Source organism: Asterias amurensis, chromosome 2, assembly GCF_032118995.1.
Source record: "Asterias amurensis chromosome 2, ASM3211899v1".
NCBI lineage: Eukaryota > Metazoa > Echinodermata > Asteroidea > Forcipulatida > Asteriidae > Asterias > Asterias amurensis.
The window spans coordinates 3,944,980-3,971,237 of NC_092649.1; the positions used below are offsets into that span (position 1 = coordinate 3,944,980).

Consider the following 26,258-nt stretch of genomic DNA (forward strand, 5'->3'; position numbering starts at 1 on the left):
TAAAAAGCATTTATTACGATGACACAAAAAAAAATGTTACGTTTTCCTACTAATACATTGAAGGGATAACGTGCATGTTTTGAAACTAGACATACAGTATTCAAATACATTATCAAAAAACAATGAATTTGTTGATTTGTTACCCCCCTGAATCCATATCAAAGCAGGCGTTCCTGTAAAAAAAGAAAATAAATTCCTTCATACTTCACTCACTTACGACACAATTACAAAATGAAGTTCCTTTTTATCAATAGCTTACATTCCTGAATTAAACATACTTTTAACATTATAACACATGTATTTGTAGCGAGACATGCCCAAATCATCGTGCCCCAAATCCAAAATAACATCTATATGAAATTGTGCCCTGTGCCCAAAATGTGGCTCTGCTTACTAAAGAGAAAATTCATAAATTTTGGAGCGGAATAAAACCGTGCTTAATGTAAGCGTATTTCAAAGGTTGGTAAGGAAACTTTGCTTGCTTACACAGTTAACTAACAAATTCAGTGCTAACTGAGAATGGCGACTGTAAGCGTAGAAATTTGCAGTAAGCAGAGTCATGAAATTGGGCTCAGCTTATCTGAGACTTTTACCTACAACTCAACATTCACATGGAAGCCAATGGACACTCGTAATTTTCGATTTGAATTCCTCTTTGACTAAATAATGACTTTTGTTTCAAATTAAAACCTTCAGATCACCACAGATTGCAGTTCATCAGAGATTGTGTATTGGTGTTTGTTATCTCTTAATGTATCTATGCAAAAGCTTGCCACTAAACTTGTGACAAAACAGCACTGGATATAGTCTGAGGAATTCAAATTGAGCATTTACTTGTGACCGAGAATATGTCTCACTACCCAGTTCAGTCTGATTTCTGTAAACAAAAAGTAAAGTCTTCTCTGTAACACACAACTCAAGCTAGTGTACAGTCATTGTAAACCTTAACATTAACTTAACAAAAAGGCCCAATTTCATAAAGCTGTTAAGCAGAAAATACTGCTTGACAAAATTTCTTTGCTTAGCAAAAATTGAGCGGGGCACCAGTCACAACAATGTAAAGTTAATGTAATTTTGACTGGTAACCAGGTTTTGTTATTGTCTGAGCTAAGCAAGTTTTTTGTGCTTACAGGCTTTATGAAATTGGGCCCTAGTTTCCTCTGAGATACTGAAATAAATACGGCATAAATAAGATGCCCAAAGGTGTATCAAAAATTAGAACCAAGAAGAAGATTTGTTGACACAAAAGTCAAGAGAAGTCATCTGTCAGGCATAGTTGGAATTATCATAACTCCACAACCCCTGACCCGCCGGGAAATGTAGGGTTATGATCATCGCCACTTCGCCTGACAAAGACATCATCTCTAGGAGAAAAAAAACCAAGAATTGTGAGTTTGTTTGTATTTTAAAGAAGGAATACTTACTCATTTGAAGACACTTAATAGATTCCTTAACAACAGAAAATGAATGAGCTACAAATGGCACATGTTTTGTATTTATACACAATTGAGTCATAACAAGTATGGAAGCATATTCTAAATGGGTTTTTTTAACGGCGGACGATTGCTCAATTTGAGCCAATACTCCGGAACAAGCATGGCTGCATTTCAATTTCAAGACAATGTTTCACTGCTACATGTTCCTGTTGTACCAACTATGTGTTAATAATGTCTGTTCAATGTCAAACATCATCCAATCCAACAAAGTAAACTGACCAAACACTGTACAATCTCAACTCATTGAGGAGTCTGGTACCTGACCCCACTGAAAAAAAAAATTGGAAAAAAAAGGAAAAAAAAAAGGAACAGGAACAAAAATAAATACAAAACTACCATAAGTTTAATCGTTAAGTCTATGCCTGGACCCACTGCTCTGAAGAAAGAAACGTGCAGCAAATCTCATCTAAAACTGATAGACTCGACATGTTTGACACATTTATACATAGGTAATTCTAAACTACGTTCAAAAATTCATGTTTTTTCCCTCTTTTTTTTTCTCTTCTCGTTTTCTTTTTAAGTCATCCAAAATGAAACCCAAAACAATTAATTAATGAATCTACAAACTATATCAGAAAAAAAACAGAGGAAATATTTACAGTTCTGCCGACACAGGGTCAAGCCATAGAAATGTTTGTATTTTTTTGTGTTTTATTAAAAAGCTTTGTTAACGTGGGGGGGTTATTTTAACGACTAAAGCTTGCCCCTGTTAAAAAAGGGGGAACAATTAACTAAACAATTTTTTCCCACACCCATCATGTACATATCATGTTTATTTTTATAATTCATATTCGTTTGTACACTCAAAAAATTGATTGACAAAAAACTTAAATTAACGATTCCTGTACATATATGTTTCTTCTTTTTCAATTTCAACATTTGGGACATTTAGTAACACTCAACATAAAGGGTAAAGTTTTCAGTGAAAAAAATTAATTTGAAGGCAGTGCACAACTTTGGTAAGATTGAAAAAATAATCGTTTACAGAACTACACAAAACTCGCACGGCATGAAGATGGTCGTGGCAGAAAACTTCCCTCTAAATATTTCCGCCGGAAAGGCTAAAGTTTTGAGAAATGAGTAAGACAGTTAATTAATAAACTTGCAAGTCAAGAACTTGATGCTTGAAACCAGTGGTTGGGATTGTTCACTATTTTCTTGTGACTCAGGTTAGCGATGAGTTTACACTTTAAGTGCAGATTCTGACGTGTGATTTTTATCAGTGTTTACCACGAGCTCTAACAACAAAATTAAAAAGAAAAAGTAAAAGAAATAAACAACCCAAAACTGGCCTTTCAGACATGTATAAACCAAGATATAATGCAAATATGCAAGTACAACTCTGACGCTTGCAATTCTTTGACCTCAATTAAATTGACATTACAACAATTGTCAGATTTTTCAACTGATGTTTCAGAGAATAATCCATGTTTTATTGTTTTATCAAAAAATATTTTGAGAAGGCTAATCATCAACCTTACAGCAGAGAGTCTCAAATTGCGAAAGACTCGGCTACAGCGTGTTTGAGCTGCAGGCATGCGAGGGCGCCCTTGGCAGCCAACCACATCGATCCATTGACCACAGAGAACAGCCAGCAGTCGGAAGTGTTTGATTTATTTACAGAGACAAACTGGAAGGTTTAGGGGGAAAAAACCTCATGGTATAGGGTAGTTTTCTGCTTTCATATGGCCTTAGCCAGGAATCGAACCAGGACCACTGTGAGACTATCAATAGCCGTCCATACCGCCCCTATTTCTGTGAATAGGTAGCTGCAAGTAAAAGTATTGTTTTAAAACTTCACGGTTTTGAAATATTCATGTAGAAGAAATTTTGTTTTTAAAACAATTGTCACTTGAAATAGCTGTATAACAAAAAGTTTGTTCAATGTTCTCAAATTGTTGAAACTTTTTTTATCTGCCATTGGAAACAGCTCTACATTAACGGAGCCTTTTTGAGGCCAAGTTAAACATTTACCAAAGTTGTACCAACCCAATTCCCACACCATACGAAAATGAAAACTTCCTGAAATTACTTCAATTCAATACATACGTAACATCAGATTAAATCGGGCCCGCAGTTCTAACTATCATTCTTAATGACTATTACAAAATATTTCGGAAGTAAATAATGTCCGGAGGTAACATTACAGTTGCAAACATAACAGCATGCACACAGACCAAACACACAAAATGAACACAAACTATTGTACAAAGTTGTAATTCAGTTTTTTTATACAAAAATTGACTACCTGCCCAATTCAGTTATCTTTCTTCCGCCTCTCATACTTTTCCCGCCTAAAAATTACAAAGATATAAATCTAGATTTCTTTTTAGTTGGCACTCATGCAGTCCTTCATAGATTATGCTATACATTGTTGAGGGATATTGTAGGGTAACAAGTTTGAGAAAGATTAACAGCCGAGTAAACAAAAAAAGAAAAAATTATATCTCAAAAAAAAAAATCTCTGTAGACTTTTAGTCATGGAGATTATTTTTGGGTAAAATAAGCTGAATTAGTTTCCAAACGTCCAAACAACATTATTTTATTTCTCAATTCGGAAGCGCATCATGGTGAACGTTTATTGGGACTACATCATCAGAGTGTGATATTTTAAACTGCATCTTGCTGAAATCTTTCATGATGTTGAATTCACATCTAGAAATTCACTTTGTTTTGTTGTTGTTTCAAAGCAATATCGTGTTGGTTTCTTTTCTTCAACCTTAAAACTTTTGAAAAAAACCTTTGCCCACAAGTATTGATCACTTTGCACGCCGCGCTGCGCACTTAACCTCCCTGCCATATTGGGACTAAAAATGTTCGCAAAGCAATTGCCTCCCAAAATGATAGAAATGGCGGGCGCGTATTTTGCGGGAGTGCGTTCCACCTGTTAGTCTTCAACAAATGGTCAATATTGGAAAAGAAAAAGAACAAATTTAAGAAACAATCAAATACAAGATATATATCGTACAATTGTTTTACCCTGCTGTCAGTTTTAGGGAGTGTAGAATTGGGGACAGGTGAAAACTAGAACCAGTCTTAAAAATGGCGGGAAAACACTTTGGTCACTGTTCAAAGACATATAGAGACAGATTCCTAAAAACCAAGACTTCTTGTGATGTACAACCTACTTAATAAGTCACTCACTAGTGCAATATTGGAGTAGAGAAATCACTAACTTGAACAGTAATTAACAAAGTCTTGTTCTTGGGCTTCTCTCAACACCACTAAACAGACCAAATGTTTATTTACAGTCTTATTACAAGGAAACTCTAAAGGCCCACCAGACTAATTTATCTACTTTCAGACCAGAGGCGATGCTATAAAACCATCAAGCAAAAAATGTCATATGGTTAGGACTCCCAGGGGGTACCACTCCCCAATTAAACCATACAGTCACCAATGTGGTGAATTTGCTAAGTCCTGATCAACTGCCAATGGCTGGTTCCCATCAGATTCCTTTTCAGTATAAAACCACTTTGTGTCGTAAACAAACTTGATGCTGGGAACCGGCAAATCATGGTCAACATTACAAGGTCACTTGGCTGGTGACCAAAAGCTACTCTCTGCTATCGTTCAGGTTTTGAGGTACACTGGTGGGGCCGCAGCCAATGAAATTATGGCTTTAAAAAAATACGCTCTGGTCATCTAAGATAAGACGAGACTAGACAGTGTCGTCAGTTTATAAACAAACACAATGTTATAGCAACACTCTGACTTTTCCCAAATCCCAAACAACGTCAGCAGAAAAAAAGGAAAAAAGAACCCCCGAGGAGATCAAAAACTGTACAGATTATTTACGGTTTTTTTAACAGTAAAGCTTCAGAGGGCGATAGAGGAGGTTGGGTTGGGGTGGTGGGGGGGGGGGGGGCTAGATGAATGGATTTTTAAAGAAACAGGATCTTGAAGAATCAGGGGCCTTTCTCAAACCCTGGCTTAGGCTCCAGGCTCCGCCTGCTGTTGTTAGAAGCACTGCGTGCAGAGCCAAAAATGCAGGTTAAAGGGCGAGCTGCGTTTTCCACTGCGTACGCAGCGTGCAGAGCCTTAGCCAGAGACAGAACCCAAGCCGAGGTTTGAGAAAAGCCCAGGTTCTTTAAAAAGCAGAATCTTAGAGAATCAGGATCTTAAAAGTCAAGATCTTAAAGAAACAAACCAGACTGGTATCATGTTCCTTGGTGGTTGAGGAAGAACAGGACAGAGTGGTGGGAGCTGATGATAAGACGATCATCCCATTGGGGGGTAGACAAGGTGGTAGGGAGGGCTGGGAGGTGCGGCCGGTGAGTGGTTATCTTGAAGGTGGAGCTTTTAGACTGCTGGCTTGGGGTCTGAAGACGAATCATCTGGGCGTGGCTTCTTAGCTGCCGACTGCTGTTGACTGTTGGGTGAGGAGGGAAAAAGAGTTAGAGGAAACTAGTTTTTGAAAATAAATCCTTTTAAGAATGGAATTAAATTGAAACATTGATGGTTTGTACAAACACATTCCTGGGGCTCAAATTTTCAAGAAAATCTTCACACGTCGATAGGTTTTTCAGCTTAGAGCTAAAATATTTATGTACAAGATCAAAAATGTTGGCGCTTCTTTTTTGGCTTTTTTTTTTTTTTGGCTAAACTTTCTGGCGATTTGGAAATGAAAAGTTTTAAAAATCGAAATATGGCTAAATAAATTGGATCATTTTTTTTTTTAAATTACAAAAATGTCATCGAGGCATTCGTGGCTTTTCAGACTTTCCTCTGATATTTATCTCTTTACTTGCTTTTCTAAAAAAGTAATTTTATCGAGTTGGGCTATTTTGCCACAGCGGTCTACACTTACCCATCCGCCGCTCTTTTAGCAGCAGTTAGTTTGGATGATGCTTGACTGTCTTGCAACCATCTGACCTGAGTGGCTGGACCATAGCTATAAACAGAATAAGAAACACAATCACATAAGACGACTTTGAAACCTTCAAGTTGTTTAACTGGTACATCAGTCTTCCTCTTACCTCATTTAAATATTACACATGTAATAGATATGAGAGGCTAGTATACAATTTGAATTGCTTGGAGTGCTACTGTTAAAACTACGACAACCTAAGGGATCCTCGGCACATTTTATTTTCCCCGAGGTGAGACTGAGGGAACATAGACCGCTCCAGGGATCACCGAGGAAGTTTGACCACCGCAATGGTGAAAGCAATCAATATTTGTTTTAAAACACTAAAACATATACTGTGCCTAGACGTTTAAGAACCAAGAAGTTTAAAAAAGCTGCTGTTGCTATGGTTATAGTAAATTGTCTACTGCGTGTATAGCACATGACGCTCTAGGATTCCCAGAGTTATCTGAGGTTTCAACCTCAAGTTACCTCAAGTTATCGCTTGTTTTATTCTGCATTTCTCCTTAATAACATTAAAGATACAAAGCAATATGATTTAGTTTTGACCTGCGCCGATTGTAAGACATGATAAATGAAAAAAACAAAGTTGTTCAAACGCACCCCTTCTCATTCCTTGCAGCAATTCTGAAGATAATGGCAGGCTTGCTGGTGTAATCGATATGCGCTGTCGTCAAGTTGGTGGAGCTGACGACACACGAAGGCTTGGGGCCGCAGAACACCCTGACGAAAGCCAGCTGGGCTGGGGTCTGAGGTTTCTGCTCGGCGGTCGCGGCCGACGCGATGGCACTGCGTACCGCCAGGTAGACGGAATACTCCAGGATGTCGCCGGCGGTGTTGGTTGGCGCCTCCCAAGAGAGGTGGGCTCCCTCCGCACTCTGTGAATAGTGACAATGGAGTTAAAAATTAGAATTGTCTTTGAAGATGGTGGCAAAAAGTATCCATCATAAACATTTCAACTTGCTTAAGTCAGCAAGTATAGAATTTGTGTCTGAATCACTCATGATGTTATATATTCTTTATCCCAAAGCAAAAATAAGCCATTATACACTTTCGGAACAGGAAAAAAAAAAAGTTCACAGATTTACAACTAACTTACAGGGTTTACATAAGGTAATGGTAAAAGGCTTCTCTTGAAATATTATTCCATGAAATGCTTTACTTTTTGAGAAAACATTAAAACAGTTATCAATACGGATTTATTGTAAACACATGTCATGACACAGCGAAACGTGCGGAAACAAGAGTGGGTTTTCCCGTTATTTTCTCCCGACTCCGATGACCGATTGAGCCTACATTTTCACAGGTTTGTTATTTTATATATAAGTTGTGATACACGAAGTGTGGGCCTTGGACAATACTGTTTACCGAAAGTGTCCACTGGCTTTAAATCAAACTATAGAATCCTATTCAATCATACAGCAGTAGATCCTAAAAAGTGTAATTCAGATGCTCCCATACAGTTAAAACATTGACACATTAAAAACATTAAAAACAGTTCTAGGGCTACATACAATTAAAAGAAAAACTACTCAGCAATGCAAAGGTTGCGCGTTCGATTCCCACCAGAGTGATTTGCCTGTGGAATTTTTTCATAGAACTCAGGAAATCACTTAGCATACAGTTACACATTGGAGCAAGGGTTAAAAACAAATTGTATTCTTTATTCCCAATGCAAAACATACATAGAAAATGTGATTCAAGTTCTCATTGCAGGAAAAAATGGACCTACAACTAAAGCTTGTGTCATCAAAAAATAATAATATCAAAGTCTTATATAGCGCACGTATCTACCAAACAAGGTAATCAATGCGCTGAGTATATACAAACTTTCAGAAAGATAGGTTATTGCAGTGATGGATTCTGAGACCCAATTATGTAGCACTTACAAGGGTTTACAAGGTGCTCCGGCGCATGAACCAGGAGCACCGGGGAGAACCCCTTCTCTTTTCGATAAATGCACTGGGTTCTTTTACATGCGTTACACAACACATGGGACCAACGGCTTTACGTCCCATCCGAAGGACGAAGCAATGGTAAAGTGTCTTGCTTAAGGACACAAGTGTCACGGCTGGGGGTTTGAACCCACACTCTGCTGATCAGAAACACCAAAGTTTGAATTCGGTGCTCTTAACCGCTCGGCCACGACACTTCCACTAGCGACTTGAAGGCATGTCTGACTGATTAAAATATATTGTAAGTTCCTACCTTGCTGATTCTTATGGCAGATGGGGCACCAGGGAAGCCAGGCAAGCATGTCTTGAATGCAGAGATCTCACTCCACGGTCCCCTGCCGCAAGCATTGATACCGGCGACACGGAACTTGTAGGCTGTGCCTGCCTGAAGGTCTTGCTTCTTCAGGTAGCTGTGGTCTGGAATGCTGACCACATCAATGTCCTGGAACAACGAGGGGTGTTTTGAGTAATATTAACCATCTAATCTATTTTTCCTTGTTCGATAAGTATATTTCGGTGTGTTGTGGCTGAGTGGTTTAATAGTGATTCAAACTCAAGTTCCGACTCACTTTCATGGCTCTGCTTACCATAAGCAAAGACTTGGTGGTGCTTATGGAAGCAGGGAACTCTGGGTTATTTCAAGCATATTTTAGATACTTTTCTTGTGTGCGTGCTTACTCCAAAGTCAAAGCTTTCTTTGGTTACACAGCTAGCACAGAAATTTGGTGCTCGCACAGAAAGCTGAGAATGGTGATCATAAGCGCAGAACATTTGTACAGTTGTTGGAGCAAGACACTTGTCTATCATTGTGTCTCTTCACCAAGGAATTGCTGCCTGTGAGAGCAGAGATGGTTCTTGTGATGTGATAAACTTGGCCACACAGGCTGTATACTATATTACTATACTGTATTTCCCATATATTTTTCTTTAAACACCACCACACAAGTGATGAAGAAAATATTCTTCAAATTCAGTGGTTTTAGTTGCAAGTCCCATTTTCTGCCTTATATTTTGTCTCAATAAAATGAAGTGTTTCCATGATACTTACATCTTCAGTCTTCAGCCCAGACTCCGATGGTAAATAATAATAAGACACCACCGTGTGGGTGGTTTTAATGATCCCGACGTCATACCACTGGTTCACATCCTTCTTGGGCGCCGGTGTAACTTTCACTGGTGTTGCCGTCTTCACCTGTGAGATTGATTTACAAACAGATTCATCCTGGTTAGGAGAATTTGAGCGTTTCAAGGGGCACCAAGTGAGAACACTGGTCTTTGACAACTACCAAAAGTGTACCTTTCCTTTAACTTGACAGTTTTTCCATGTAACTTACTTGACAGTATTTTTGGTTGGTTATTTTTGAGAGAGCCTACCTTTTGATCTGCAATGTCCAGTCCGTTAGGGACCAAGTCTGTCCGGCTGGAGGTAGATGTTGCTTGCTGAATCCCAGAAGTAGCCAACGATGCTATCGTCATAGCGATGGAGTTGGCATCCGCATCTTGTAATAGAAAAACACCATAACATTAACATAAACACTAACTTCTTAGAGTTGACAAAAGCTTTGTTCCTGTGTTTCTTTGGTTTTTTTGTGTCTTAGTTTTAGAATGGCTTCTCAAATCGCTGATTGTTCATATGATCACTTGAAGTTACAAGTACTACCAATACTACCAGTTTTATACTACCAATCTCTCCCCATTACTCATTACCAAGTAAGGTTTTATGCTAATAATTATTTTGAGTAATTACCAATAGTGTCCACTGCCTTTAAGAAATATTAAGAATAAACCCTGACCTCCCCTTCACTGACCTGATTTGCCTTTCTCGGCCGACGCCACAACCTTAGCTGTCTCATCACCATTACTAACAGCAGGTTCCCCGGTTTCCATGGCAACAGGAGTATCGACTCCTGGTTGGTCAGCCTCCATGGGCGTAGGTACATCTTTGGGCGTCTCTGGTGCGGCGGAGGGTTCCGTTTCCGTGGGTGGTTTCTCCTGATCTGTTTGGCTGGTCTCAGTTTCCATTGGGGTTTCTTTTTTTACTTCAGCTATTGAGAGGAGAAGGTAATATCAAGCACTAATGGTTAAATTGCCTGGCTGTAAGACTCATCAGGGCCCAATTTTATGGCACTGCTTACCGTAAGCACAGAAAGAATCGGTGCTTACGAATTGGTGCTTACGGAAGCAGGGAATTCTGTTCTTATTGCAAGCGTATTTCACGGGTAAGCGGCGAATTTTGGCTTCTGCGCGTGCGTACTCCACATTACTAGGCATTCTACGTTTACAAGGCTAGCTCAGAAATCCGGCGCTTGCATGTAAGCGGGGAATCGTGATGCTAAGCGCAGAATTCGGCCGTAAGCAAAGCCATGAAATTGGGCCCAGTGGGATTCGAACCCAGTGGGAATAACACCAGAACTTGGGTACAGTGAACTAGACCACTCGGCCACGCTCTGATATCTTTACTAACAAATATAAATTAATCAAACTAAATGTCTGAAATGAAAAACTGCACCCCCTTAGTGAGATCCCCCTGGCTGCTTTCCAGGATGTATAGTAATTTGGGTGAGATCCCTGGATACACCACAGTTAACGGTTGAATAGCTTCTAATTGGCACCCCAAACAAAGATATTGACAAATAAGATGACTGCCAAAATAGGGCTGGATAGCTCAGTTGGTAGAGCAGACTTACCCGATTTGTCTGGCGAAGTTTCTGGCTCAGAACTGCTCGGTTTCGTTTCAGACTCTTCCACTTTGGCAGCGTCGCCACTCGGATCCTCGGCAGGCTTCTTGTCTTCCCCTTCGGATTTCGTTTCCTTCGTTCCGGCATCGCCACCTTCCCCGACAGTGCTGCTAGAGGTCGCTTCACTTGACGACATCCCAGCGCTAGATGGTGCTCCCGTGGACAGTATGGGTTGAGTCATCGATGGAGTGGTTTCCGTTAACACCCCGCCGCCCACCGTCGCGGTGGATTGCGTCGCCGGCGTGTCGACCCCGGGGGTGGTGAACTTCTCGCAGGGTGGGTTCTCGCAGTTTGGGTTGATCGGTATGTCGTGGAGCTGAAGATCTACCTGAAGGTTTGGAGCGGCTGGAGCCGCCGCTGGAGCCGCCGCTGGAGCCGCTGCTGGAGCCGCCGCTGGAGCGGCAGCAGCATCGCCTGATGAGGACGGGGTTGGTGCAGATGCTGTGATGAAACAAAAAATAAATAGGATTTGAAACCTTTGCAGGGTGGGAGAATAATAAGGTGAGGTCTGCGGTGGGGCACCACGTGAAAATCTCTTTTGAGAAATGTTTGTTCTGAAATGAACTGGTGGTTGACAACTCAATGTTTTCGATCAGTATGCTCTGATCCATTCTCCTGAAGACGATCAGCTGCATCCTTCAGTTGGGATGTAAAGCCATTGGTCCAGTTTGAGCGCGTAAAAGAAACCAGTTTCATTTATCACTAAGAGTTGGGGGTTTGCCCCGGTGTTTCTGGCAGTGGCTGCTGAGTGCCCTGCTGCAACTTGTAAACCCTACATAAATGGGTTACATAATTAAACAACCTTCAAAAAGCTTCCTTAAAAAATTACCAATCCGCCTGGAGATGAAGTGCTTTATAAAAACTAGTTCTTATTACATGGTTGAAAGAGCACAGCTTTATCAGATTATAAATTAGTAATTTGCATTTTTAAAACCTTCAACATATCCTGCACTTTTGATTTCTATTTTTTTTTAAGTGTCTTTAAAACTACAAAAAATGGGCTATTTAAGCAGGAGACCATGTTGTCTTTCCTTTTTTAACAATTTTGATGGAGACAAGCAGAATGTACTGTTCGAAACATTGAGACCACACCAGCTCTTTTCGGAGCCAACACTCCCTCAAAAGAGATTTTACACGTAGTTGTACCCGCAAGTCTTTTCTTTTAACAATTTTGATGGAGACGAGCAGAGTACACTGTTCGAAACATAGAGACCACACGGGCTCTTTTCAGAGCCAACACTCCCTCAAAAAAGATTTTACACATGGTTGTACGAAGCATGTCTACTATTTATACAATACTTAATTTTGATGGTGTAATATGTAATGTTTTTTACAATTCAGTTTCTGTACTGAGGACCTCCATGGAAAGCAGTGCTGAAACTGATCAGAGTTTACCTTCATTTTAAGATGACGTAAATAAATAAGATGAGGGCAATGAACTACTGACCTGTAACCTCCGCTGTTGAAGGTGCTTTTGGTTCTCCGGATGCAGTTGGCATTGTACTGAGTACAGGCTTACTGAGTGTGGTTGCCACTACCGTAGTAGGAGCAGGGGCCTGTGAAGAGTTATCATGTCATAACTTATTATACACAAGTTTCTCTAACAATTACAAAGAATGATGAATTGAGACAAAAATAAATATTGTTAGTTGTGTTAGGGAGTAGGTTGATAAGTACACAGAAAGGAAAAGCCAGTTGGGTTAAAGGGAATGTATCTGTTTGGTAGTCACTCTTACAATGAATAGCAATAAAAACTCTTGCTAAGTAACCTTAAGCAGCTTTTGAAAGTAATCTGGTTAAGTAAAAATAGATCAGAAATTATTCTTCCTGCAGGGACATATTCCCTTTTAGCAATATCTCAAAAACCACCTTTTGAAATGAAATTTTCACATCTACATTTAAATAAGATTAAACAACTGAGCGATTCAAAAAAAAAAAAAAAGTATACAGATCCTTTAAAGAAATGAACAGTATTGGCATTGTCTGAGCTTTTTCAATAGTCTCTATGAAGGGTTAAACATGGAGAAGTTTTTTACAAAAAAACTGAGCCGACCAACCTGTCCTGGTGAGACAACCGGAGCGGCAATCTTAGCCGTGTTGGCGACGATCTGCGACACCGTGGTGCCCGGGGCCAGGTTGAGCAGGTTACCCGCGGCCGATACTGGAATGGTGATGTACTTGGTGGTGACCCCAGGGCTGGAGGTGGCCGCCAGGCTTCCGCCCGCCTGCGTGGTGGTCACGGTCTTGAGGACGGTGGTGCCCTGCTGACCAGTGACCCCCGGCCTCATGCTGGACTTGGTGATGATCTGGATGGTCTTACCGCTCTGTCCGGTGATCTGACCGGTCTGGGGGTTGACGGCACGGATGATGGTGATCGGGGAGGAGGAGGTTCCACCAGAGACTGACGTCTTGAGACCTGAGATCACCTGACCAGCCTGTAACCATTGTAAAAATCACATTATATTTTCCTTCATTATACATTTGCAACAACAAAAAATTTTTGTGATGTTTCGACCCTAGCAGAGTCTTTCCCTAAGGCTAAATTATAATTATTATAATTTGTGTTTATTCGTAGTTATTGTACAGCGCTTTGTAACTTTTGTAAAAGGCACTCTATAAATATTATTTATTATTATCATTATTATTAAATGACAACACAACAAACATGAACAGTAGTACAAAAGCAGTGAATATGCACATTTATCTCATTATACATTTGTCGAAGAAAAAAATGAGGCACACTGGAACATTTGGTGGCCTTGGTAAAATTTGACCTCATTTCTGATTTTAAAATTTTGAAGTACTTGGAAAAAAAAAAAGTAGCATCATTAAGCAAATTTATCATTAAAAACCAATGTTGATGATTCTTTATCTATCATTCAAATGGTCACAAAGTAGGAGGGTTGACTGTGTACTGTGTAGATATGTATAGGTCACATAATATATTGTTGACTGGAATTCATAACCACAGTGTACTGTGTAGATATATTCAATATATAATATATTGCAGGCTGGCATAGCATCATGCAGTGGATAAAATTAAGAGGTCACTAAGTAGGAGGGTTAATATTCTATAAAATGCACTTTTAACTACAAGCATACCTGGTTAGTGAGCATAATCTTGGGCTTGCCACCACCGGTCGTGATATACTTGGTAGGGGTACCAGTGGTGCCCCCCAACACCTTGGTAGTGACGGTCACAATGGTTGGGGCTTTGCCCGCCATGGTGCCCCCCGCCCCGACCTTTGACATGCTCCCGATGGGTATAGTTTTGATGATGCTCTTGCCCTGTTGGTTGATGCTGCTGATTCCCAGGATCGTCGGCTGAGCCTTGGTGCCGGCGATCTGCTGCGCGCTGGGGCTGATGATGGTAGTCGGCTTACCCCCGGCCTGAGTCGTCGTGATCAGCTTGACGATTGTTGTGCCTGGGATGCCAGACTTTGAGATGGGTTGGCCGGCCGCGTTCACTAGGACGGTGCCAGAGGTCGGGATAGTCTGAACGGGTTTGGTTTGCATTACGGTCACCTTTGGAACTTGCTAAAAAACATTCCGGGGAAAAAAGTAACAAAATTGTAAAAAACAAGTGAACTCATGGCGGTCTGAAAATGTCATTTAAGCCCAACGAGAAACAAGAGGGACGGTGTGTTCTGGAGCTGTTTAAAGAGGTGCTCCAAGGTTAAATTCAGTTCTGTAATGCAACCATTCAATAAAGAAACATTCCTCATCAGAATGGGAAAAAAATTAAAAGTCTCTAACCTAACAAAAAACTGAGGTAAAATGCCACTGTGTTCGATACCCTTCAACAGCAATTTTTGTCAAAATCCAAAAACATTTGATGACGTCACATTTAAAATATAAGAATCTGTACATTGTTCCACAGAGAGTTTTCATTTTATACCTGAGGTAGTGAGAATCAGATAGATCTGTATCATGGTGTGGTCATCTTGATTTTACTCCATTCCAACTCATTGTAATCAAACTGAGGCTGGACGAAATAAAAGTCTGGTGCCATGTCAATGAATGTTAGCATTCATTACTGTTATTGGAAACAGGGAACATGATCAAGATGGTGACAGCGTGATAAAGGTCTATATTATAGCAGCCGTTACTGCAAAGTTTTAAAAAAGTAAGTTGTCATAAGCAAGTCTCGTTCCATTGCTTGTTAGTCTCTTACTTGGAAAAAGACAAAAATGAAATGAACAAATTTGGCAACAACATTTGTCCAACTCACCGTGTTTTTGACGAGGGTCATAGTCTTCGAGTTTCCAGTCACTACAGCGGAGACCACACTCTGAGTGGTAACCCCTGATTTCTGCACCGTTATAATAGGCTTCCCCGACGCCGTCAACGTTTTCAGGATGTTCGTCCCTGCCGCGACTCTTAACCCCTGACCCAGGGTCCCGGTAGTGGCCAGTTTCATCCCCTGGGGGAGTGTGATGGTGGCCACACCCCCCGCGGTGGTCGTGAGGGCCCGGGAGACGATGGTGAGGCCAGAACCGGAGAGCGGGGAGAAGATGGATTTGGTTGGTGTGGTCGGGGTGGTGCGGGTGACCCCAATGGTCACGCGCTGCCCTTGCTGGATCTTCTGGGTGGCCGAGGCGGCCTCTGCTAAAGCGACGATACCACTCAGGGCTGACCCCCCACTTGTAGTCTGAACGGACAAGTCAAAACACAAAGAACAATGTCAAGAATAAACTATAAACAACAGTAAACTTGCGGGTACAACCATGTAATAATCTCTTTTGAGGGAGTGTTGGCTCTGAAGAAGAGCTTTTTTCAAACATCTTCAGGAGAAAAGCTTCAATGCCGATGGCGCCATTGTTAAAAAAAATCTCTTAAAGCCCATTAGTATCAGATGTAATTTGTTATAGTTATAGTTCCATTGGTTTTGCTCTTTTCAGCGCTTCGATCTTGATGTAAAGGTGCCTTTACAAATATTCCGTTGTATGTATGTATATTGCTTGAGCGATCTCTATTTTAGGGGGAAGTATCCAAGTTGTTTCTGATCGGTTCTAACAAACAATGTCAAAGTTGGTTCAAATGTAAACCTTTCACATAGTAATAATAATATTGAACATTTTTAGGAACCCATGTCTGTCGAGGATCACACTCCTGGTGCAAAAAAACAACAGAACTCCGCTTTTAACAAAGACAACCAAAGGCTAAAAGCTATGATTTCCGAAATAGATAGGTTTTGAGATGTGTTTTAAATTGAGAACAAGTATCTGCTTGTCTGAGTTGAAGTGGGAGGCTGTTCCAAAGAGTTATGTGTTATAGTTATTTTTTAGCCTTAACTTGTCAGGGGTCAGGCATAATTTTCAGGACTTTTATTTTTATTTATTTATTATTGGTTTATTAAAACATCCAATCTCCACAGCCAAATGCTGAATTCAGTTTAAAATACAGAGTTTTATAAAAAAATTATTTGTTATAAAAAACAGTAATCATCATGCCATCAAATAAGAACATAGTATAATAATAACTTATTCATTTCTATTGCTCCCATTCCTTAAAATGTACACAAGCGCATAATGAAAAAAAAATATAAATATTAAAAAGTGAGAAAAATATATAGCAATCTATGTAAATGAAAATACAAGAACCTTACAGGACTATCCAAATAGTAAAATTGCAAAACATCAGGCGTACCCAGTACACTAATCAACATAGTAAAAATTCCACATTTCATTTTGGGATAAATATGTTTGTGAATGTATGCCATGTCTATTGTTTGTGTTTTACCTTTAGCTTTGAGGGATGTAGCAAACCTTACCTGGGTAGCGATTAATTTTGTCGTAGTTGTTCCAGGCATGGCTAGTTTCAGCCCTGTAGGATTACCGGCCGTGTTTACAATCATCGGACTCTTTGGATTCAAACGTCCTGAAAAATAAATATAGTCGTCAATATTATTATAAATAAATAAAAATTAAAGGGTGTATGTACTTTTTGTAGGACCAAAAAAAAAACCACAATGTCCACAGATTTACACGTAACTTACACAGTTTGAAGATAATGATAGTAGAAAGCTTCCCTGAAAATATTACGTGCTGAGGTGCTGTAGTTTTTGGGTAATGAGTTACACAATGTCATGAAAATAATTTTGGTCTCATGAGACCAAAATTGTTTTAAGCATTTACAAATGTATTTTCATTACATTGTTTTACTCATTTCTCAAAAACTACCGCACCTCAGTAAGTAATATTTGAAGGGAAGCTTTCCACTATCATTATATTCAAACCCTGTAAGTTTAATGTAAATCTGTGGACATTTTGAAAAAGTACCCGAATCCTTTAAAGCTCTGGTGTTTCGGATCAGCAGAGTGTGGGTTAAAGCAACACGTTGCCATGGATCGGACGAGTTGGCCTATAAAAAGCGTTTGAAACCATTTGTTATGAAATGTATATGGTTAGAAAGATGTTTTAAAAGTAGAATATAATGATCCACACAACTATCACTCAAAATTGCACGGTTTTCTTTTTACGTCGCGAACTATCAAGGTCGGCTATCACGGTCGGCCATTTATGGGAGTCATAATGGCCGACCATGTTTTGGACGAGGTAAAAATAAAACCATGCAATTTCGAGGCATATTTGTGTAGGTCATTGTATTCTACTTTTACATCATCTTTCTAACCATATGCATTCTATAACAAACGGTCACAAAACGCTTTTCAAAGACCAACTCGACCGATCCAAGGCAACGTGTTCCTTTAAAGTCCCTGTCTTGACACTTATATCCTTAGTGAGACACTTCATTATTGCTTCATCCTTCGGATCGGACATGAAGCTGTAGGACCTGTGAGTTGTGTATTATGCAGGTTACATGTACCAAGTACACTAATCATTAAGAGAAGGGCTTCACCCCAGGTGTATTCCAAAACTAATATTGCTTTGAAATTAAAAAACATATGGTTCATTCTTTACTGCACCGTCTTGTGCTCAATCAATGAAATTAGCACCTCTCTCTCCCCCACCCTCCCTCGCCAAATTTTTCCAACATACCTTGCGTCTGCTGCCCTCCTGTGACAGCTGCGCGGAGAGGGGAGTTAGTGGTTCCTGTCAACGGAGTGGAAGGAGTAGGGGGCATGTCATACTTCTGTAACTGCAACAGGTAGGCATCAGCTGGAGAACACAAAAAAAAAATCACCGTTGAGTTGCAGTAATAATTTATTTCAGATATCAATTTCTATCATTCAAAAGTCAATAAGAATTAAACAAGTCTTTTTTAGATATGGTGGACACTGTAGGGAGTGCACTGTTTGGTTTGGGTGTATGACCCCTTTCACGCATGTCACACGCGGCGACTGTCGTACGCTCACCATTTTGGTTGGCAGTTATGTTTACGTGTAAACGCTGCGTCGCCTAAAGTGCGCACTTCACTGAATAACACACGTTGACATTGACCACCAAAATGCGCATCCAAGATTATTCTGATGATGACGTCAGGTGAATAGGGTCATAATCGGCAAATTCAAACAAAGGTTATAATGTCATAGTATCAGGCCTGGAGTTACACAGTGGCCATGCGAGCCATGACCGTTCCTCCCCTGGTATAAGCCTGGGTGCCCCTTCAAAGGTTTCCCATAGACTTTTTAAACGAAGGAAGTGCCCTTTTGCCTTGCCCTCTCAAAAATGAAACTCCAGGCCTATCAATCAACAAAGGGTTTTGAAACTTTGGTGGTGCAGTTATGGTGGGGTTGCTTAGGAAAGGTTCCGATATTTTCTCTCCAGGCATCACTTACCGATTGGCACCGCGCCCCAAGACACCTCCAAGGTGTTGGTGCTCGCCCGTACAAGCTGAACTCTAGAAGGCCCAGGAGGTTTCTCCGTCTCAAGAAACCATAAATCTTTGCAGCACACCTGTAAGACAAGGAAACTTTCGTCAACTCAAGTTTGCGAAGAAAGATCAAAAAGATATTTTGCAGTAACAACAGTGTAGATAATTAGGATTTGAAACTTTGCATGGTGGAGATACAATCTAGTAAGGTTTGCAGTAACACCATACACATGAGTAGGATTTGAAACCTTGTATGGTGGAGATACAATCAAGTAAGGTTTGCAGTAACACCATGTACATGAGTAAGATTTGAAACTTTGCATGGTAGAGATAAAATGTACAGTAGTAAGGTCTGTGGTTAAAGAGTAGGGTTTAAAACTTTGCAAAATTTGACTCCGCGGTAGTAGAATATATATAGCAAGACAATCTTCAAAAGAACATAACCTAGCAAGTAGTATACACATTGTGTTACCGCAAACCATTTATAAAAGTACATAGTGTATCCACAACTTTCCCCAGCCGTTTATATATTATAAAGTGATTTTTAATTCTTAATGCAATTCAGCCGATGGACCACAAATTTTTTAATGTTTTTAAAGGCAGTGGACACTATTGGTAATTACTCAAAATAATTATTAGTACAAAACTTTACTTGGTAACTAGTTATGGGAAGAGGTTGATAGTATAAAACATTGTGAGAAACGGCTCCCTCTGAAGTGACAAAGTTCTCAAAAAGAAGTAATTTTCCACGAATTTGATTTCGAGACCTCAGAATTAGATTTTGAGGTCTCAAAATCAAGCGATTTTGAGGTCTCAAAATCAAGCATCTGAAAGCACACAACCTTGTGTGACAAGGGTGTTTTGTTCTTTCATTATTATCTTGCAACTTCGACGACCAATTGAGCTCAAATTTTCACAGGTTTGTTATTTTATGCATATGTTGAGATACACCAAGTAAAAAGACTGGTCTTTGACAATTACCAATAGTGTCCAGTGTCTTTAAATTAACCATAAACCATATATACCTGGTTATTCCACGCTTTACGATACCCGTCTCGCCCACTCCATACGTACAGTCTTGAATGGATCGGCACGGAGCAATGACCTGCCCTGGCACGGGGAACATTGTCCTCAAACACTTCCATCGCGAGGGGCTCCCATGTCATCGTTTCTGGTAGAGACAAAGAAAACAAAATTTTAATCATTGTAGTAAGGGGGGGGGGGGGTTGGGGGGGGGCAGCACTATGAAAAAAGTTGGTAAAAAAACAGACAAATCACAGGTCGACAAGATCATAGAGGAAATGATATTGCAGAAAAAGTGATGTGAGATATCTAATTGAAGAAAATATGAGAGTTCCAATAAAAATAACTGTGATTTAAGGTTTGAACAAACACAAATTTACCAGAGTTGGATTTAAACCAACCACCTACGGATTAAATTTTAAGTGCTCCACCAACTGAGCTGTCTAGCCCCATGTTGGCCATCTCCCGTTTTTGTTGATATCTCTGTCTGGGGTTTAGAGCACCGTCACGTTAATCCGGAGGTAGTTAGTTCAAATCCCAATCTGGTCTTTTTTTGTGTATCTTTGAGTGTGATTTATATTAAGCTTTGTAGAAAGTATCTTTCTCGTCAAGATTCTGGTCTTGTGAAGTAACTTTTGGTCCAGTGTAAATTTTGAGGTACAGGCCTTGTGTCTTGTGGTGTTTTAGCCCCAAATTCAATTCCTGCTTAATGAGACTAAAGGGCGAGTCACACTGCAGCGATAACGAAAACGATAAAGATCATGACGCAATCGGGGCCTGTGTAACCGGGCCTTAGACCTGATATTCCTTTCCAGGGCTCTCTGCAAACTTCACTTTCTGCCCAAAGTGTACAAATATTTTACACAGGAAATGGTGCCAACCACTGATGATTCATCCAGGGTCATGTGACCTTTTCAATTCAGCGAGGGCCTTGAATATTGAAGGGTCACATGACCTTTCAATCAAACTAGGGCCTTTATGAGTCAATATAAAAGGGTTTATGGAAGGCATGTTAAGTCAGAGCAAGCACTACAGGTTACTCGTGACAATGTGCCTTTTTCATTAGGTCAAAGGAGTTCTCTGTATAAAATATATAAAATATATTTTTTATTTTAAGCAAATTCACGACAAACAAGGCTGAAAGCCACTCAAGGTACAAGGTACAAGGCTATAATGAAAAAGAAACATTTTAGATGGAAATAACTCGGGGGAGCTGAATGTACATTGTAGGAATTGATATTCCTCTAAAAACACACTTAGCAAATTTTTGTGCTTAGCAGCTCTATGACATTGGGCCCTGGTTTCATGCTAAAACACTCTGACCCATACGATACTCTTTTTATATGGTCTTCATGAAAAAAACCTTCAACAGACACAAACGTAGTCAGTACACCAACATGAGTGACCAACTCTTACAAGCCAAAAGTGCCTTACCAAGATTGAGTGAAGCCAGGGTGCTTGTGCACTTCCATTCTTTCTCGTGAGTGGCTACCTTCACATCGTCCATTACCAGCGGGACCCAACCTCCAAAAACATACATCCTGCAAACGGGAAGATTAATGTTTTTACAATTTTGCCTGATTTTTGCCTGATTTTGCCTGAAGTTGCCTGATTTTTTAACCCTAGCAGAGTCTTTCTTGAGGGCTAAAACTTTGCATAAACAGTTTCAACTCGACTTAAAAGTTTCTTGCAAAAGACTTTCCACTTGTTTTTAAACACCCTTATCGCTCGAAGTTGTGTGCTTTCAGATGCTTGATTTCGGGACCTAAAAATCTAATTCTGAGGTCTCAAAATCAAATTCAAATATTTAAGTGGAAACTTACTTTTTCTAAAAGTTACGCTACTTCGGAGATTCGCTACTTCAACAGCTCTCCATTGCTTGTTACCAAGTAAGTTTTTATGCTGACAATTATTTTTAGTAATTACCAATGGTGTCCAGTGCCTTCAAAAGGAATTTGTTTTTTCATAGATTGTTAGTGTTAGGTGTTTTGACACCCACTTATGTGTTTGTACGCCCAAATTTTTACTAAACTCATGCTTTGCTCAGGTAGTAATTATCTTTTTAATTAAATAAGTGTACCATTACCAGATAGAGATTAAGGAGTCTAAAACCCTGACTTACTTGTGTCCAATAACAGTGGCTGAATGGAGACTCCTTGGCAGGGGACTCTGACCATTCAGCTCCGGTTTAAGCCATGTCATATTTTCTTGAATACAAAGGAGAAATTCAAACATCACATAAGTCTATTTAAATAATATTTCAATGCAGAGTTGTGGCAGAAATAAGATTGTCTCACTAGCCAAACTAGGGCTAGGAATCGAAGCACAACAAATTATGCTTACTAGATTTAGGTTACCAGCTAAATCAGCATGACGAGTGTACTGTTTGTGACAGGTTTCCTGCTCATTTTTGCCAAGCAGGAAATTGTTGAGCAACATTTCAAAAAGCAATAAAAAGTGGCTAAGCACAACAAAATTATGCTCACCAGGTTAAGGTTACCAGCCAAAAAAGCATGTATTGTGTACAATTTGTGCCTGGTATCCCGCTAATTTATGCTTGGCAGCAAATTGTTCAGCACGCTAGCACGCTTTCAATAAGCAATCAAAGTAGCTATGCACAAAAACCATTATTCTTACCAAATTTGAGTTACCATGCCGTGTATACCATTTGAGACTAGTATCCTGCACTGTTTTGGCTGAGCAAAAAAATATGCTTAGCAGAGCAAAAAGTGGCTAAGCACAAATAAAAAATACTTACTATAAAAAGGTTACAAGCCAACCACCTCATTTTTGCTCATCCAAATACTGTTAAGCAGCATGTCAATAAGCAATCAAAGCTGACCGCAAACAACTGTGCTAGGTTACCAGACACTTAAAGAAGCTTTATGAAAATGGCCCACATAGAGCTGCTACAAAAGTAGTTAAAGCCATTGGACCCTTTCGGTAAACAGTGTTGTCCAAGGCCCATACTATGTGTACCACAACTTCTATATCAAATAACAAACCTGTGAAAATTTAGGCTCAATCGGTCATCGGAGTCGGGAGAAAACAACGGAAAAACCCACTCTTGTTACCGCGCGATTCGCCGTGTCATGACATGTGTTTAAAATAAATCCGTAATTCTCGTTAACGAGAATTTATATTGTTTTGCTGTTTTCTCAAAAAGTAAAGCATTTCATGGAGTAATATTTCAGGAGAAGTCTTTCACCATTGCCTTCTGCAAACCCTGTAAGTTATTTGTAAATCTGTGAACTTTTGTTTTTTTTCTGAACCGAAAGGGTCCAATGGCTTTAAGCACAAAGTGATTATGCAGTTTGAGGCGTGCACCATATTATGACCAGTATCCTGCTCATTTTTGCTTAGCCGCTAAGCAGCTCCATCAAACTAGGCCCTTTTTAGGGATAGTAGATAATTCCTACGGAAAACTTTAACTAAACAGTACAATGAACCTACCCAAATTAAGTTGCCACATATCCCCAAGCCTACAACCACTCATTCCTCCATAGATGATAAGTCGACCCTGGTGACCTTTCCTTTCCATGTAGGAGACGCACGTATGGGATTCACGGGGAGGGGGCGCTGCACCGTACGTGACCGGTACCTCCCAGATCATATTGCTGTAGCCGGAACGTAACTCCAGACAATAGAGATCGTTCAGATATCTGGTGAGTGCAACAACAAAAAAAGCTTTAATTATGATCACTTTCACAAAGTAAATTGTCATTATTTTAATTAACACACCTCATTAGCAACTAAGAACCAATGTTTAGTTTATTTTCTTGTTTCATAAAGAATGTCTCCTAAGAATTTTTATTTTGGTTTGGTTTGATGCAATTAATGCTTTGTTTTATTCAAAGGGCCAACAGATATCAATTTTACCACATTTACTACAAATAGCTTAATTGTTTCTTGATATAGTAAATAGTATAGAGACTGTTCAGTGAAAAGCAAATGTTTGGCATTTTGACTTGAAGAGTTGTTGGAAATTGAAGTGCTTACAAACTGAAATATTGGTTCAATGAAGAAGACAACTTTGTATTTTGGGCAATCTCTCACCTAGGGATGTTGTTCTTGGGATCATCGCTGTCGTTGGCCAACCCCCCAAAGAGATACGCCTTGCTGCCATGCAGAGTGAAGGTGTGGCCAAGGCGTGGACATGGCAACGGGCCGTTCTTGGGCGGCTTTGGCTTGAGCCGTCTCCACTCCCAACGGCTTGCCTGTAACTCGTACAACTCATTGGAGTATTTGCCGTACTCCACCATGCCTCCAAATATGAAGAGGCGTGTGCCATCGCAGACGAAGCCGTAGGCGGCGCAGCCTGGTGGGATGTCACCTCTGACTGCTGGCACAAACCACTGGTTGGTTGCTATTGGAAAGATGTATATGAAAAGAGTCAATGAGTGCAGCGATTGTCAATTAAAATACTAAAGGCAGACTAGTAAAGTGACAAACTAACTGGTCCAGTTACTTAAAAAAAAACTGGACTGGCAAACCCTGGAGTGTAGATGTGTGTTGCTAGTTAATACACCTAAGGACCACTCAAACCAATTTTGGTTCAATGTTGAAAAGCATTGCTATTTGAAGCTGCGATAATTGTAGCTCAATTGCGTCTTGGTCACTTCAGTCATCCTCAGGAGGAGGGTCAAGGGTGAAGATTATTACGTTTTAGAGTAATGAATGGACTAGTGTTGGTAGCAGTAAAACAGTTGGTAGGCTAGTGAAATGACAAGCTACATGGTACTGCTGAGTGCTTGAAGAAAACATTTGCATACCCCTGAAAAGATTGGTCTTGTTGAGAGTAGAATTCTCTCCTTTTAAATTGAATATATCAAATGCTCAATTTTTATAGTATTTTATTGATTCAACCCTCAAACTTGTATACAAAAAAAAGTATTGAAAGTAGTGAAGATATGCACCTAACCACAAAGGACACCCAACAAACTTATTTAACAAAAAGGAACTACTGGCAAGGCACATTATTAACATTAAATTAAAACAAAAGATTTTATGTCAATCAAATAAATAGAGCGAAACTGAAAATTTGTCGACCAATTTTAAAGAATCGTGTCTGCCTGAAACATGACGATAATATAAAGGCATTTACAAAGTAAATATACAATGAAAGTAGGTAAAGATGACATTCTGAGGCATAGGTTAAAACAAAAAGTCAGAAAATATTAGGAAAATTGAAGAAAAATCATCACAAACTTCACCAGTTTACCCCCTCTTTTATCGATTAAACTCTGACATTTTCATTGGATTAATTAGGGGTATGTTTGTGCAACAACTAATTTACACCAACCTAGTTTGCTACTTATCTTAATCGTGTAATCACGGCCTTAAATTGATTGCCGTACTCTGGTCTGGGTCAACAACAACCAAACGTCAACAACGGGCGCCGCCATTTTGAATTTTGAATTTTTTTATATCTTCAAAACACGTACTTTAAATTAGACAAAAAATAGAACTTTGCCTCGTATGAATGAATATCAGGCTAAGGCAAAGGATGGTTAACATGTAAACTCGACAAACCGACAAAAAAGATGGATAGCGTCGTTTTTTCTTCAAATGACAACAATAGGGCGCCATCTTGGATTTGTTTGGCACCAATAAAAAACATCGGGCTGACCTGTGTTATAAACGTGCAACTCATCCACGATTCCTTCGTTCCCACCGCCAAACACTACCATCAGGTCCTTGATGGCCACAGCTCGATGTCCATGTCGTGGTCTTGGACAAGGACCCGTCGTATCTGTTACACGCTTCCATTTGAGTATGGGTGCCGCCATCTTGTCCCTTACCCACAATGCAGCTGCTGACGCTAACAAAAATGCCCGGATGTAGTAAATAACATAAGTTTACCTCGTTCACTAACTTTGTGCAACAACATTTTTATTGAAATAGTCTGTTCCAATATATAATCAAAGTGTTTTACACTAGAATCCTTAATAATTTTTGTTTAAAAGTTGTATACAATATTTTGCAGATTTATCATGCAATTTTGAAAAAATCTGATGACGATAATTTATGAGTCGTGGTTTGTTGGCGCGCTATCAAAACAGGCGGGAACAGCGCACGCATAGAATGCAAGTGAGAAACGGATCGGGGAGAGCGGGTTGGTTATTTTGAATTGTGTGCCGACTGCTCGTGTCGTCAGTTTGAGGGGACGAACCCCGCATGCAGTTGGTAAAAGTTTGCCACTACATTATATAAACATGTATTCACAAAGGCTTATTAAAATTCACGTTGCAACCAAACCGAACGGCTGAATTGTAACTTTATAAGGTCAACAACAAGGCGAATTGCACTTTACACTCATCATGGAGGAATAAATTAACTTTATTCCTCCGGCCATGCACTCATATGCAAATATTAGTTACCATAAACAATTGACATGAAC

At 39.8% G+C, this 26,258-nt stretch overlaps 1 protein-coding gene across 1 annotated transcript; it reads right to left on the reverse strand.

Moving 5' to 3' along the window:
* LOC139950963 (host cell factor 2-like) lies at positions 1-25,673 on the reverse strand. The gene is made up of 21 exons (XM_071949797.1): positions 25,488-25,673; positions 23,915-24,224; positions 23,312-23,520; positions 21,981-22,065; positions 21,293-21,399; positions 19,861-20,006; positions 18,801-18,918; positions 18,061-18,180; positions 16,833-16,939; positions 15,291-15,710; positions 14,162-14,596; positions 13,117-13,494; positions 12,507-12,615; positions 11,009-11,500; positions 10,130-10,366; positions 9,696-9,820; positions 9,370-9,513; positions 8,575-8,763; positions 6,970-7,244; positions 6,307-6,390; positions 1-5,868 (listed from the first exon to the last, which is right to left on the reverse strand). The coding sequence occupies exons 1-21, from the start codon at positions 25,645-25,647 to the stop codon at positions 5,799-5,801; spliced, it is 4,320 nt and encodes a 1,439-aa protein (XP_071805898.1). The 5' UTR covers positions 25,648-25,673; the 3' UTR covers positions 1-5,798.
* Between the last annotated feature and the right edge of the window lie 585 nt (positions 25,674-26,258).